Below are 17,266 nucleotides of genomic sequence, written 5' to 3' on the forward strand. Positions count from 1 at the left end.
TGACGACCTTGCGTGAAAAAGTTGCGAATTTCATTTTGATTTTCCAGGATGGCGTCGTCGAACACGACGACTGAATTTTCACAACAATCGTCGAGTGGTTTTATTTCCGAAGCGAACGTTGCAATGTCCAGACAATCGTACACTTTCATCAGTTGTTGGTATTTGGATTGCTCCAAACTTTTCGAGAACACGTACAGGTGCCTGTTCTTCCAATCTAACCAATTCGGTGCGAGGAGAAAATTGTCCACGAGCAGTGTCGTTTTCCCACACCCCGAAGGACCTACGATCAGACAGCGGATGCTGTCGGGAAGCAACTCGCCGTTCTTTTTTTTTCTCGTTTGACTTTCCGGATCCGGTAGACGCTTCACCACGTTCCACGTACTCACAAGATCACTTCGTCCGCGTCGATCCAACTCTTTTCCGGAAGTCCCAGCCATTTGACAAACAGTTTGTCACCTTTCCTACGCAATACTTTCTCGATGAGGTACGTGTCGGGGTGTTTCGTTTTAGAGAGTTCCTCTTCGTAAAATCTTCCTTTCAAAATCTCGCCGCTACTATCTTTTACTATATACGTGTGTCGGTTTCCAGGTAAAACTCGAACCACCGTAAAGAGTTCCGTGCTCCAATTTTTTGTGAATCCCTTCTCGAAGGTGCGTTTGAATTTGCTGATCCTCACCCGGTCTCCAATTTTGTATTTAGCTTTTTTTGTCGTGGGTGTGTACTTTGGACAGTAAACGGTAGAAATTAAACGCTGCTCGTCGGACTTGGTAACGTCAACTGGCTTCATGCCTATCGTTCTGTGTACCGTTTCATTATAGGTGTCGACGAGTTCCGGCAGGATGTCGACCCTTTTGTAATTTCCCCGAAGCGTGAATCGTTTCCACATGTGTGTTTTCAAGGTTCGATTGAATCTTTCCACGATGCTGGCTTTGATGTGACTGAAGGTCGAATAATATCGAACGCCATGTTTTTGAATAAACTTTTGGAATACAGCGTTATAAAATTCCTTCCCCTTGTCTGTTTGCAGAAACCGTGGTCGTCTGCCACCGCTTTCGCGAAAAATTGTCTTGAATGCTTCCGTGACGCATGTCCCCGTTTTGGCTTTCAAAGGTAGAGCCCATGCGAATTTCGAAAACGTGTCTATGACGGTGAGAAGGTACTTGTTGCCCTTGTTCAATTTATGTACGCTTTTCAAATTGCCGCTACTCATCTCCACGAGGTCACTTTGCCAGAGGTCGTCGATGCCCTTGGTTACCACAGCCAAACGTTCGTAGTTGCGGCGTGCAGGTTTATGCAATTCTTCGACGATGGCTTGCCTAGACATTTTTTTTTAGAGATTACGTTTCAAGAGAAGCACAAGCGTGATGGGATTCAAAGAGGGTGGCACTTCGCTCGTGTTTTGAATGATCAGCTTATCGCCGGCACTCACGTCGAAAACGGTAAGATCTTCGTCTTCGTGTATTTCATATATGTTGCGCGTTTCGTTCCAACGTGCCAGAGGAATGTTTCCTACTTTCTGGACACCACGATTCGATATCAAAGTCATGGTAGGAACGCTAGCTTTTCTACCGTGAGACCAGTACGAAAATTTGTTTATCTGAATCGTACCATCGAGGAGAAACTTGTAGTACGGATGATAAGGATGCAACATGTACAGTTTGTTACCTTCGACGAACGTGGAGATTCTCTGTTGATTGGGTACGCTGTTGATTTCGATGGCTTGCAAGGTGAACAATTTAGCGAATTTAGTGTCGACGCCGAGCAGATTACTGTGAACTTGTCCGAGTTTATTTTCGATGGGCAGCAAATGCTCGATTATGGTATCCGTTACGGCAGAAAACGACGGTTTGATTTTCACTTCCACGTTCAACTGCTTGTAGTTTTCGTTGAGTTCTTGCAATTTGGCACCGAAAGAGGCCAGCGTCGATTCCTGCGTGGATTCCAGCACTCCAACTTGATCTCTGATGTTGACGACAATGTTCTGAAGGTTCTCGACTTGATTCAATTTCGAGCTCTTCTCGGTAAGATCGTTCACGATCCTTCGCATCTCTGTAAACTGCGTGTGAAGGTCGGCGACGCTCTGCGAAGTGGGCAGCGTCGACACCAGCGAACTAATTTCGTCTCGAATCTGTTCCACGTTCGCCGTTTCCGTTTCTAGTCGTTTCAGCATTCGAGATATGTTTCTCTTCAAAGCGTGCAATTCTTTGGAGGTGGGGAGATTGGCCACCCTACTCTCGAGATCGCTCAATGAACTTTTGATGTCGTTCGAATCGGATAGTGCCGTCACCGCCGTTTTCAATTTTTCCAAATCTTCGCTCGAAGGCACGCTCGTCCGTAACGATTCCAAGTCACCCTGTATGTTGTCGAGTACGTGATGAAAATGAGCGAGATTCGTTTCGACGTTCAAATTTTCTAAATATTCGATCTTCTGCTGAACCGCGCTTAACGTGTCTTGAATGCTCGTCAACGCTCTCGCTTCAGCGTGAATATTTTTAATTTCTTCGTTGATCAATTCCAAGGACGCCTGAAGCGTGGTGATGGTGGTTTGAATGTGTTCGAAATCTTGATAGGCCTCCAATTGAATTTTTATGTTCGCGACGCTTTTACCGATGACCTGCAGTTCGTCCGACGATGGTAGGTTCGTCATTGTATCTTCCAAAGTCTGCAACTTGGATTTAATTTCTTCCAACTTGCTGGTGAATTCTTCTTGTAATTTGGAAACGACGACATGCAAGCGTTCTGCATCTATATCGTTCACGACGGTTTGAAGTTCAGAGAAATTCTTTTCTATTGCGGAAGTTCGTTCTTCGATTTCGAGTTTCAATTTTTCCAAATCTTCATTTTTCGATTGAAATTGCTGTAATTTGGCCAAATCGTTTTGAAGCGAATCCACGCTCAACTGTATATTTTGAACGCTGTCGTAAGAAGGTACGTCGACATAATTTTTTATGAGCGTTTTCAGTTCGGAATCGATTTTCAGAATGGGGTCGAGACATTGCGTTTGGAGCGTAGCGATTTCCGACTCTAAACTTTTGTTTAAGGTCTCCTGCAAAGCAATCAAATCGGTCCTCAACTTCTTAACTCGAATGTCCAACATGAGAATCTCTTCTGCGTGGTCTACACGCTTGGTGTTGCCGAAAATGTCGTTAGGCATTTTTGGTTAACGGTTATTTATAATAGGATAGACGATTCGTAATTCTACAAAAAGAGGAATAAGTTTGTCGTAATCTCCGAGAAGTTCCATGTAAAGATAATCTCCTGCAGAAACATCGTACGTAATGTTAGAAAGCATCTTGTCGTGCTTGATTCGAAAAATATTCTTGCCGGTAGAAATTTTGATTTCGCCTGCGTTTTCCGGAGTCACGGTGATTTGAAGTTTCCCGTTTATCGGAATTTCGTAGAAATGTAAATTGTTATTAAAAACATAAAACATCTTGCCCACATCGTCATTCAGTTTCGTCCAAATGCTGTTGAGATGAACAATCAGTAAACCATAATGAGTTTAGATAATACGGAAGGTAAGAGGTTATTGAAATTTGGCGGTGCAGTCTCCATGTTGATCTGTTTGCGGAAGCCAAAAAGATTCATTGTCCTTGTTAGTTATTTAAGAATACGGTCAAAGTTTTTTTTTGTAATAACAGGCAAAATTTTTTTGTTTGCTTGCGTCACAATACAGGCACGCGCGCGCACGTGTGTGTGTGCGATACATTGTTCCCGAAAGAGGTTTACAAAAGTCACGATATATAAATATTTGGTCCCACAGTTGGAAAATTACGATAAGGTGCATTCATCCTTCAAGGATGAGAAAGTGCATTCGTCACAATACATGCGTGTGTGTGTAAAAATTATACACCGTGAAAAGCTACGACGAGTTGGAAACACTGCTGGTAGGGTTAACATACACCATAAAAGGCTACGCCTCGCCCCGAGTTGGCAACACTGATTGTGAGGTTAACATACACCGTGAAAGGCTTCAAAATATCATATAGTAGATTTTTTGTAGAGTGGGTACGCAACACCGACGAGTCTTGAATTATCATTTGAGGCTCGTCGGTGTTGCCAATTTCTATTTGTAGGTTAGCTTAGCCAGTAAAAGATCACATAGTGGAATTTTCTTCGGATGGGTTGGTAAAACCCAAGCCTCAAACAAAACATCCAATAGAGTTGCCAGATGTAAACAGAGGGCAATAGACCCCCCTCATAAAAGGCTACAGTAAAAACCCACAGTGTCGCCAACACTAGGCCCCCAACAGTATTGCCAGACATAAAAAATACATGGACCCCTCAGGTCCTTTGATAAAAATTTACAGTGAAAAAACCCAGTAGGTTAACAACACTGTCAATCTACGGTAGTGTTGCCAGATGTAAACAGAGGGCAATAACCCCCCCCTCATAAAAGGCTACAGTAAACCCACAGTGTTGCCAACTCTGCTCTCAAAATATACATCATAAAAGGCTACGACGAGCGCCACAACCTTGGTGATTTTTTCGGGTAAGGAGTTGGCAACACTGCGCCTTACGAGAGAAATCCATTAAGGCGATCGAGCCCCACGAGCCCCAATGATGGTGGCTTAGAACCCGGACACTATACTACTGTCCTGCTTCCATATCCCCCTAAATGTCTCCACGGTATGTTGCACTGCGCAGAAGAAAGTTCTATCCTCTTTTGTAATTGATATTGCATTTGAAAAATGCGCGACTCTCTCAGACACTGATTGTAGAAGCAATAATTGAAAGTAATTGAGTTAGAACATAAGTCTACTTAATGCATAGATAAGCTAAACGGGACTGCTATGGGCCTCCTCGATGACATAGTGCAATATCGTCGCTTCGTAATCAAGGGGTCCCGAGTTCGATACCCGGTGGTTCGGATTCCACTTTAAACTGTAATCGCAATCAACATTAGCATAACTGTACAAAAAATTGGACTTAAAGCAACACCCAATCAATTAATCGGGGCTGATCCTACAGTTTAATGGACGATGTCCCAAGACAGGAGCTGTCACGAAAGTTCCCAATTCAGGAAACAATATCTTAACGTGAATGGTTCAAGTAAATGTTTCCAACTCAGGAACAGATACTTCGGAAGGGAAGGGGAGAGGTAAGGACAGGGTTTTGATAGGTTCTTATCGTTACTGCACCTTACCATGAAATACTGTTATATATATATATATATATATATATATATATATATATATATATATATATATATATATATACATTTGCAGAGAAATATCTGTGCCTTACTGGGAAATTCTTTTTATCTTGTAATATATTTTGCTTATCTTTTTCTTCTAGGTTATGTTAGATTAGCAATTACACAGGTGTGCGTAATGTCAACTATTTCAAACACCAATTCATCCTCCACCGAGGCAACTAGTAGGAGGACTTCCTGAGTTGGGAAGACATTTCAATGAAATATCCAACTGGTAATGAACAGTTCTTCAGGTGACACTGTTTTCAGGAATTTCCATAGTTCCTTAGAATGCACTGTTTTCATTGAAATTTCCGTACTTCCTAAAATGGCACTGTTTTCATTGGAATTTCAATAGTTCCTAAAATGGCACTGTTTTCATTGAAATTTCCAAAGTCCCTGAAATGTCATTTTTTCATTGGAATTTCCATAGTTCCTGAGATGGCACTGTTTTCATTGGAATTTCCATAGTTCCTGAGATGGCTCTGTTTTCATTGGAATTTCCATAGTTCCTGAGATGGCACTGTTAAATTGGAATTTCCATAGTTCCTGACATGGTACTGTTTTCATTGGAATTTCTATAGTCCCAGAGCTGGCATTGATTTCATTGTAATTTCCATGGTTCCTGACATGGCACTTGGAATTTCAATAATTACTGAGATGCCACTTTTTTAATTGGAATTTCCACAGTACCTGAGCTGGCACTGTTTTCATTGGAATTTCCACAGTTCCTTAGATTCCATTGTTCTCATTGGAATTTTTGTAGTTCCTGAAGTGGCACTGTTTTTATTGGAATTTTCAGTCTCTGAAATGGCATTGTTTTCATTGGAATTTCCATAGTTCCTGAGATGGCACTGTTTTCATTGGAATTTACATAGAACCTGAGTTGGGAAATCCTGAATCGTGAATAAATATTTTAACGTGGGATCTGAATCTTATGTGTCCTCACCTGCTGATTGAAAATAATAAGTATGGTGCAGTTGTAAAGCCAAACAGTGAACTATATTTAATAATACGAAAAGTCTGCCGTCAGTTCCTATGACAATTCCACAACGATATCCTTATCAGTGCTGCCACAATTTCCTGCCTATAACGTCCCTTCCAGCTTTGGAAAAGTGCTAATAACGTCATTATTAGTGTTTTAAAATTAATATTATATTGCTACTGCTGTAGCTGAGTCAAAGAACTTACCCTGTTTTAGCGAAGTTGGTCCAGAAGTGCATGATAGCTTCGGATATCAATGCTTCTTCAGGGTCCGTCTTCTGTTTCAGGTGATAGTGGCCTCCGTCCACGGGGGAGCCGAACACATAAGGAAGGACCTGCCCATGGATACTCGTTTCAGCCTGGAAATAAAAATTAATTAATTTAATAAAATGAAAATACATTTCCCATTAGTTTTTGATATTTCAGGAAATTGCATACCCTAATATTTTCCAAGGTAATTATAAACAACTCTAAGAATTAATTACAGTATTTTGGAGCAAAGTTAAAGGTTAAATTCAGTAAATTTATGTTATTTTTTCACTCATATAAACTATTATCCTTCATGTTTGCCACACACAAAACAGTTTTCTGGGTTCTTTTGTCTAACCTAATGACAAAAGACATGTCGCAAGTCCAAGGTGAACATGGAGTGATTAATTGATTCATTTGATTGATTTAGTTTGTTTTACTTCGCGTTTTGTGCCTCTTGGCTAATTTGCGAAGATGGGGATGAGTGATGAAATGATGAATGGACATTCTCAAACAACCAAGCCCGAGCGGAATTCGAACCCGGGAATGGAGTGATTAGGAATGCTAGGAATTGAGTCAGTTTAGTGTTTCCTTTTAAGTATTTCATTTCAAATATGTTCCTCTCTTTTTCCATGTCTTATAATCCATATCTTCTTAATTACTCCTATTCCTGATTATTTTACTATACTTTACATCCTATCCTGTCTCCTATTTTATTTTATTTTTCCGTCTTTCTCTAGTTTATTTTGTTTCATTCTCTTTCTCCCCTCTCTCTTCGATTTATTTTTCCCTCTCTCTCCAATTTTTCCTATATCTTAAACTCTCTCACTCACTCATTCGCTTGTTTCAGTTACTTTCTCTAAATATATTTATCTCTCTCTTTCCACTGTTCGCTTACCGACCTCTGTAGCGGAGTAGTTAACACTACACGCTACGACGTCAAGGTTCTGGGTTCGATTGATTGATTGATTTGCTTTATTTTACTTCACTTTTCTTCCACTTTTGACTAATCGTTAAGATTAGTGAAGATTTGATGAAACTAGTGAAGGGGACACTTATAAAGAAGAACCATGCTTAGGCGGGGATCCGAACTTAGGACTCTTAGCGTCGTACCGCGCTGTGCCGACCACTCCGCTGCAGAGGTTAGCGATCCTGGGTTCGAATCTCAATCTGAGCATGGATCTTCTTTGTAAGTGTCCCTTCACAAGTTTCATCATATCATCATTCATCCTCATCGTCACGATTAGCCAAAAGTGGAAGAAAAGCGACAATCAAATCAATTCAAAATGTATACTTCACTCTATCTATTGATATATGACTTCACAAGCGATTTTCACACACATATCCTTCTTCAGATCACAACTTTTGAACTCGACACCCACCCTTTGGGTAAAAATTACGGGCATCAATTAGGCAGATGCAATTGAACAGGTTGACTTCCAATTAATTTGGATTGATTGAATTCATATTTTAAGTCCACTTTATGCACAGTAAGGCTAATCGGGACTGGACCTACAGTATAAAGTGAGATCCGAACCACTATGTGCCTCCACCGGGTGACTCAAATTAAATTTATTAGAGAAGGGCTAACAGCAAAGCCTCATAACGAGAAAGCAAGGCATGTGTTCATGGATGAAGAATTAAGCACCAAAACCCAGAAGAAGACTTCAGAATTCCCAACCAGCCCAAGAGCCTAATGACTCAACACCCCCCACACGATGCTAACATTCCACGTCAACCGCAACGCTTACGATGAAGACCCCTGGTGAATTATGTCTGCATCGTCTTCTGCGAGTTTCCACACGAAGGATAAAGGAAGAAAACTGATGAAGGGGAAGGGAGAAGCCAAGAAAATCAAAATTTCTCGCAAGACAGTAATGTGCAAAAGTACCAACATATTCGCCATTCTCTCGCTTTCAAAGGTGTGATTGTCTGACACTAGATGGCAGTGTGACACGGTATATACAAAATGTATGTGTATGTCAAGGAATTACGGGGAAATTAAAAAAATATATTCCCGTTTGAATGTACAGTAATGATGTGGTTAAAAATGGCATAATAGTAGTGCAGGTGCACCGGTTCAAAGCCCGAAAGTGGGGCTCGGTGGGGCTCGCCTTAATGGTTTGCTCTTGTAAGGCATAAGCCCCATTTTCTCGCAGTGTTGCCAACACCTTATTCGAAAAAATCACCAAGGTTTTCTTTGGGTCTAACCTAACCTAAAGCAAGGAGCTGGCAACCTTGCTTGAGGCTTGCCTTACAGTGCATAGAGCAAGGTTGCCAACCTACTGGTATTTTTGCCATAGCCTTTTACAAAAAAGAGAGAGGAGAGAGAGAGAGGGGGAAGAGTTAAACAATCGACAGCTGCCAACACCTACCTACAGCTTTTTTTTTCTTGGTCTAACCTAACCTAAAGCAAGGAGCTGGCAACCTTGCTTGAGGCTTGCCTTACAGTGCATAAAGCAAGGTTGCCAACCTACTGGTACTTTTGCCATAGCCTTTTACAAAAAAGAGAGAGGAGAGAGAGAGGGAGAATTAAACAACCGACAGCGCTGCCAACACCTACCTACAGCTTTTTTTTTCTTGGTCTAACCTAACCTAAAGCAAGGAGCTGGCAACCTTGCTTGAGGCTTGCCTTACAGTGCATAAAGCAAGGTTGCCAACCTACTGGTAATTTTGCCATAGCCTTTTACAAAAAAAGAGAGAGGAGAGAGAGAGAGGTAATTAAACAACCGATAGTGCTGCCAACACCTACCTACAGCTTTTTTTTTTCTTCCTACTTAGCAAAAGCTACTATTTTTTTTTAGGCTTAGCCAATTTATATACTGGCGTAACATACACACACTAAACAAGGAGTGCCGGCAACAAACACGCACTGCCGTAAAAGAGAGAGAGATGGGTGGATGGCAACACAGTATGTGTGTGCGTGTGTGTGTATAATATGTAGCATTATTAACTAGAGTGTGTTGGCAACCCACTTACAACTAAAAAAAATAGAGATGCCAACGTTGCTGTAAGATGAAGAGAGAGAGAGACCTATGGCTGGCAACAGTGGTGTACGATGTCCTCCCTCTTCTGTGCAATATGATATTATGATGTTACTGTAGTTTTTGACGAGGATTACGAGTTAACTAAAAAACCTGCAACTAGAGAGATTTGCCAGCACACACATGCTGTTGTAAGAGAGGTGGATGACTGGGAGGGGCAGCATTTCTGGCTATTCACAGTGGCGGATGTACTTCCTGTTTTTTCAAAAGCTAACAATAATGATGGAATTTCATGCTGACAGAGCGGATTTCTACTAGTCCACGTTGTTAACCTACATATTACTCCTCGACTAATAAAACTAGAAGCTCGAGGGCATCAGGTCCTATTTTTATTGTGAGCTGCAAGGAGAACATTGTGATTGTGATTGAAATTAACTAGCGTGAGTAAATTTGTTTGTTAGCTTGCATGAGTTGGCTTTGTGTTATATAAATAGGTAGTGTTGCTTCTGTGAGTTGATTCTGTAATAGCCAAACAGATGTAAAGGAATTGTAGATAAAAGGTAAAACTCTCTACAAAAGCCAAACAATCCTTAAGCATATTGTGGAAGGAATATATATACTCGCAAAGCACGCAAAAAGAGAGAGAGAAAGTATACAAGTTTTGAGTGTGTTGCATGTATCTCTCTCCTTTTTTTCTTGCTTTTTTTATATATATATATTTATTACATATTACTATATACATCAAGCATATGCAAAATAGCAATATGCGGGGTGTAAGAGGGCGACCTTCTGGTAAGGCGCCCAACAGTTAACCTCACTTCCACGTAGTACACCCTGGACTGTAGAGTAACGAGGCTCTGGCGTCTGGCAGACTAGTATAATTTTGCGTGTGTTAGCCTGTTTTTTTTTTGTGCGTTTGATATTTAGTGGAGGTATATAGTGTTTCGAATTTTATTATTATTTAGTTTTATACACAGAAAAGATATTAAACATAAAATTAAATAAAATATATCTAATTATGTTTTTTTTATCACAACAAGCATTCATAAAAAATAGCAATAATGTGGTTTAAAGTTTTTAACGTAATTGCTACGTAAACAAAATGGCCGACTTGCAATGAGTGTGTCAAAGTTTTTTTAAGCCTAATTGCTACGTAAACAAAATAGCCGACTTGCAATAACTATGTCAAATATGAATAGATTGAGAGATGGAAAGAGAAGTTAAATATGGTTAAATAAAGTGCTCCTCTGTGCATAGCACCATACCATAAAAGCATATAGGAAGACTGCCATGTTTATGCATGAAACTTAAATATACATATAAAATTAAAATATTTGGTGCTGACCACATCACATATTGCTGACTTTGCATTGTACTTTCCTATATTCACATATGCACAGTAAGGCTAATCGGGACTAGGCCTACAGTTTTTTAAAGTAGGATCCGAACCACTATGTATTTTTATCGGGTTCGAACCTAGGACCTCTTGATTACAAGGCAACAACACAACCACCGCACTTTCGAGCCCTAGTGAATATGTAGGAAAAAAGAATGGTATATACATAATCCAAAGTTACGTGGTTCTAGGCCCCATAGGAACCAAGAAAATCAATGTCTTGGAAAAACATCTTAAGATATTTGTCTTAATCTTTAAGAAAGTCGACTTCCGGTCTGTCAAGATGTTACTTCCGGTCTGTCAAGAAAATTTTCTTAAGATATTTGTCTTAAGATGTTTTCCAAGATATTGATTTTCTTGTCTCCTAATTGACCTAGGATGATGATTTTAGGTTTGTTGGATAGGATTTGACGAAAACTATACGACTAGCAAATAAAATTGATTCCACCCCCTCAAGTTTCGAAAATATAGACAATTTTTTCATTTTTTGAGAAACTTGATTTGCTGGCTTAGTTTTTACCCTATTTCGAAAATTTTAATGACATTTGATAAAAAATTGAATGTACTCTACAACCTATTGGAAACATAATGATTAGTGCTTACTGTTTTCGAGTTATTTTAAATTTAAATTTCAAGATGTAATTTCTAAGTTGTTTTGTAACTCGTAAACTATGGGTCGTAGAAAACCTATTCTTATTTTATCTGCTATTGCCCGACAAATACTATAAACACAAATAATGTTTATTGTTTGATTTAAAAAAAAAAAGATCGAAAATAATTTTGAAAATCTGAAAATAAAAAATGTGTGTATGGAAAAAAAATACGATTGTGTAATTTTTTATGATGTATGTTTGCATGTAAAAATAAGTATACCTGAAAGTTTTAGAATTTCAAAATAGCTATATATATATATTTGCTATTATATCAGCCAAAACAATAGAATATATATAAACAAGTACATTTTCATAGTTTCATACCTCTACTAGATTGGTAGAAAAATATACTAATGGGCAATAAAATCTGAAGAAGATTCGTGTCTAGCAAAAATAAGCTAAATAGAATTACACATGCATACAATATTTATTGTGCTTTTTTCTATCTACAATCATATTTTTTTTATATATTTTTTTAAATTTTTTTACAGGGTTTATTAAAGCACATATTTAAGGAAAACAACACCACCCATATATAAATAAACCCCTCAAACTAACACTAATTAGAATTAGCCTACAAAATTTTTCTCATAAGGCATTTTTTTGTAAACACTCTACCACCAACAGATCACATATAAATAAACATACCCCCCAAAAAAATGCGCTCCATGAAAAGTTGTCCTGTGTGCAAGAGAACTATATCAAGCAAACATTTTGCAAGACATTGTCGTACCTGCGTGCCAGGCAAGCATTTGGCTGCCACTGAACTATGTTCCGGATGTAATAAACACATCACAATTGCGTATGCCAAGAAACATAAGCTTACTTGTCTAAGCAAAAGTACATCTGGGGCCCAGTCTTCGACCTCCACCAAAAGGAAGGTAGAAGCAGCCTCCATCAATGCCCCACCCACGAAACGCGTCAAGCCTGCGATGAAAACAGACCGGTCTGCTTTCGAGCGTTTGTTAGAGGACTTTGTCCTCACTTCGGAGGGCTCATGCGACGTGCGTAGCTTTTTGGGGAACGTGCAAGCCAAAATTATTTCCATCCTCGGTGATGCGCTTGCAACGCACTCCACCAAATTCTACGCATCGCTACGTTGCCAGTACAAGAAGCCGTCTGATGAAATTTACAGCTTCTGCCACAACACCAAGGCGAAGACGTTGCATCTGGCGGATGTCGATAACCTCGAGGTCATCTACAACCAGTTTGCCGAGGAGCTGGTGGCAAAACAAGAAGAACATCAAGCTAAGGGCTCGGGGGGTTCGCTGTGTGGCGAGCCTCACGAACTGTGCGTCAAACTTTGCAAGTTCGTGCCTCTCTCCGCCTCCAGCTACGTCCCCTTACCACCTACCATTGTGGCAAAAAAAGCCGTCCTGAACATTCAGAACAGTGACGCCAAGTGCTTTCTCTGGTCGGTGCTTGCAGCTTTGCACCCTGTCCACTGGAAAAACCATCCACGCCGAGTTAACCACTACCTACCCTACGAGCCAGAGCTGGAAGATGCGATGGTCGGGATCGACTACCCGGTGGAGGTCCCGGATATTCGCAAGTTCGAGGCCCGTACACACAACCCTCGGTTGGCCATCAACGTTTACGGTCTCACCGACAAAAATGTGGTGTACCCTATCCGGGTGAGCGACGTAGACGACGATGATGCGCAGGAAATTCACCTTCTGCTCATCAAGAACGAGACCCATCACCACTACACCCTCATTCGCTCGCTCTCTCGGCTTGTTTCGAGCCAACGGGGCAGTGATAGTCACCACGTCGAGGTGTGTCGCAGGTGCTTGTCTACATTTCATAATCAAGAACAGCAGGATTATCAGCGCATCAGAGGTCCCAACATCGCTGCAGAGAAGCTCGCTCGCCACAAACTTTATTGTAATGCCAACGAGCCGGGTGTGGCAGTCTTGCCCGAACCTGGCGCCGTGGAGCGTTTCCGCATGCACGGTGCCATGGTGGAGCATCCCGCTATCATCATCGCGTATTTCGAGGCCTTCCTCAAACCCCTGTCCACTTGCGATCCAGATCCCGAAGTTTCCTCCACCACCCCTTACCAACTCCACGAGGCATCCAGTTTCGCATACGTTGTGGTACGACGTGACCAGCACATCGCCCCCGAGCCCTACGTGTACCGTGGCCCCGACGCAGCCAAACACTTCCTCGAGAGGATGGTTGTCGAGGCCAACGAGATAGGGAAGGTGCTGTTGGCCTCCAAGTCTATGCTCCCACTGTCCCCCGACGATCAACGTAGACACGACGAGGCCATCGCTTGCCCTGTCTGCGTCAAGGAGTACACCGCCAACAACCGTAAAGTCCAACACCACGATCACTTTAACGGTAGGTATGTTGGTCCTTGGTGCAACGGATGCAACCTCATGGCCCGGGACCCGCGCTTCATCCCTGTGTTTTTTCACAATGGCTCGGGATACGACTTCCACCATCTGGTGCCTCACTTTGGGTACGACGACATGCGAATCAACGTCCTGGCGCAGAACGAGGAGCGTTACATTAGCTTGAGCAAGTGGGTGCGAATCCCAGGATCACCCTCTACCGTCGAGCTTCGCTTCCTCGACTCCCTGAGGTTCCTCCCAGCAAGCCTCGATGCTCTCGCAGGGAAGCTTAGCGACGAGCAAATGCTCATTACCTCCGGAAATTTTCCGAACTTGGACGCCGGCCTCTTCAAGCGTAAGGGGGTCTATCCCTACGAATACATCACAGACCCTTCCAAGTTCGCGGAGACGTCGCTACCTCCCCAGGCGAAGTTCTACAGTCAGCTACGAGGCTCGAACATCACCGACGAAGAATATCACCATGCCCAGTCCATGTGGCGCGAGCTGGGCTGTCGAACTCTCGGGGACTACCACGACGCCTACCTCAGACTTGATGTGACGCTCCTCGCCGACGTGTTCCAGACGTTCCGTGCGACCGCAATGAAGATCTACCAGCTGGACCCCGCCTACTTCTATAGTCTCCCCGGACTGGCGTGGTCAGCCATGTTTCTGGTGACGAAGATCGAGCTGGAGCTTTTTTCCGATTATGACATGGTGCTGTTTGTGGAACGCGCTATCCGGGGTGGCATGGTCCAGGTGTCGCAGCGACACTCGCGCGCCAACAATCACCACATGGCCACCGGCTACGACCCCTCACAACCGTCCAGCTACATCATGTACACGGACGTCAATAACCTCTACGGACACTCCATGATGCAGCCACTCCCCTTTAGAGGCTTCGAGTGGGCTGACCCCTCCAACTTTGACGTTGAAGGTTTCGACGATTCAGAACATGGGTTCTTCGCCGAGGTTGATCTGCAATTCTCCGAGAAGCTGCAGGATTTGTTCAGCGATCTTCCCCCTGCACCCGAGTTCAAGTGTCCACCCGATTCCAACCAGACGAAGCTCGTCATGGATTTCGAACCCAAGAAGAATTACGTCCTGCACTACCAGAATCTCCGGTGGTTGATACAGCGAGGGGTCACGGTCCACGCAGTTCACCGCATCCTCAAGTTCGAGCATTCTCCGTGGCTGCGTCCATATATTGAAGTCAACACCAGACACCGCACCGCAGCCACGTCCGAGCTTGATAAGGATTTCTTCAAGCTCATGAACAATGCGGTGTTCGGGAAAACCATGGAGAATGTACGGAATCGTGTAGATGTGAGGCTAATATCAAACAAAGCACAATGTCGCAGGCTCGTAGCAAACCCGTTATTCAAATCGAGGACCATTTATAACGAACAGCTTGCTCTGGTGCATATGAGGAAGAGCGAGGTGATGCTCAACAAGCCAATTTATGTTGGCGCCTCAGTATTAGACCTGAGCAAGCTGCACATGTTTCAAATATATTATGGGAAACTACGCCAGCACTATAACGATAATATCAGCCTACTCTACACGGACACGGACAGCTTGGTGTACCACGTTCGCACGGACGACGCGTACGGGGATATAGCCACAGTTCCATCTTTGGTTAACCTCTTCGACACCTCGGGCTATCCCCAGCAAAACAAGTACGGTATCCTGGCCCGCAACAAGAAGGTGCCTGGCAAACTCAAAGACGAGAAGGACGGTGATGTAATTCTCGAGTTTGCAGGTCTTCGCGCCAAGGCCTATGCCATCAAAGCCGAGGGCAGCGTTACCAAGAAGGCCAAGGGTGTCGGCAGACAGGTGGTTCGGGAGCATCTTACATTCGAGGACTTTGTCGATTGCCTCAAGACCAGGTCGTCGGTTCTAAGAGCAGAACAGCGCATTCAGAGCGTCGACCATATCATCACCACAAACAAAGTTAGAAAAATTGCGCTGGATCCCGATGACGATAAGAGGTGCGTCCTCGAGTGTGGTATTCACACATTGCCTTGGGGGCATCGTCGTTTAGAAATAAATAAGAATTGCGCACAGTGCAAATAATTAGCACTCGCCACCTCACACAACAATTTTCACTAACTCAAAAAAAAACATTTTGTTACTCAGTAAAAAAAAACACTTTGACTGTCATTACAAAAAAAACTTTGGCCGTATTCTTAAATAACCAGCATGCCTATGAATTTGTTCGGTTTCAAAAAACAGATCATTATGGAAACCATACCAGATCATGAAGTCTTACCTTCCGTGTTACCTAAACTCAACGGTCTGTTGATCATTCACCTTAACAGCATTTGGACGAAATTGGATGAAGACGTCGGCAAAATTTTTTACATCTTCAACAACAATTTACATTTTTACGAAATTCCGATCGACGGGAAACTTCGGATCACCGTGAATCCGGAAAACGTAGGCGAAATCAAAATTTCTACCGGCAAGAACATTTTTCGAATCAAGCACGACAAGATGCTTTCTAACATTACGTACGATGTGTCTGCAGGAGATTATCTTTACATGGAACTCCTCGGAGATTACGACAAACTCATTCCTCTCTTCGTAGAATTACGAATCGTCTATCCTATTATAAATAACCGTTAACCAAAAATGCCTAACGACATTTTCGGCAACACCAAGCGTGTGGACCACGCAGAAGAGATTCTCATGTTGGACGTTCGAGTTAAGAAGTTGAGGACCGATTTGATCGCTTTGCAGGAGACCTTAAACAAAAGTTTAGAGTCGGAAATCGCTACGCTCCAAACGCAATGTCTCCACCCCATTCTGAAAATCGATTCCGACCTGAAAACGCTCATAAAAAATTATGTCGACGTACCTTCTTACGACAACGTTCAAAATATACAGTTGAGCGTGGATTCGCTTCAAAATGATTTGGCCAAATTACAGCAATTTCAATCGAAAAATGAAGATTTGGAAAAATTGAAACTCGAAATCGAAGAACGAACTTCCGCAATCGAAAAGAATTTCTCAGAACTTCAAACCGTGGTGAACGATATAGACGCAGAACGCTTGCACGTCGTCGTTTCCAAATTACAAGAAGAATTCACCGGCACGTTGGAAGAAATCAAATCCAAGTTACAGACTTTGGAAGATACAATGACGAACCTACCATCGTCGGACGAACTGCAGGTCATCGGTAAAAGCGTCGCGAACATAAAAATTCAATTGGAGGCCTATCAAGATTTCGAACACATTCAAACCACCATCGCTACGCTTCAGGCGTCCTTGGAATTGATCAACGAAGAAATTAAAAATATTCACGCTGAAGCGAGAGCGTTGACGAGCATTCAAGACACGTTGAGCACGGTTCAGCATAAAATCGAATATTTAGAAAATTTAAACGTCGAATCCAATCTTGCTCATTTTCATCACGTACTGGACAACATACAGGGTGACTTGGAATCGTTAGGGACGAGCGTGCCTTCGAG

General features: G+C 42.4%; 1 protein-coding gene across 1 annotated transcript in view; it reads right to left on the reverse strand.

Moving 5' to 3' along the window:
* Positions 1-17,266, reverse strand: part of LOC145979755 (neuroligin-4, X-linked-like) — a 453,446-nt gene that overhangs the window by 45,744 nt on the left and 390,436 nt on the right. Inside the window, exon 6 of the mRNA XM_083112741.1 lies at positions 6,386-6,537. Within this exon, the coding sequence (XP_082968867.1) occupies positions 6,386-6,537 (152 nt within the window). The remainder of the gene's footprint in view (positions 1-6,385; positions 6,538-17,266) is intronic.

This window comes from Lepisma saccharinum, chromosome 26 (assembly GCF_977018435.1).
Source record: "Lepisma saccharinum chromosome 26, izLepSacc3.1, whole genome shotgun sequence".
Taxonomy (NCBI): domain Eukaryota; kingdom Metazoa; phylum Arthropoda; class Insecta; order Zygentoma; family Lepismatidae; genus Lepisma; species Lepisma saccharinum.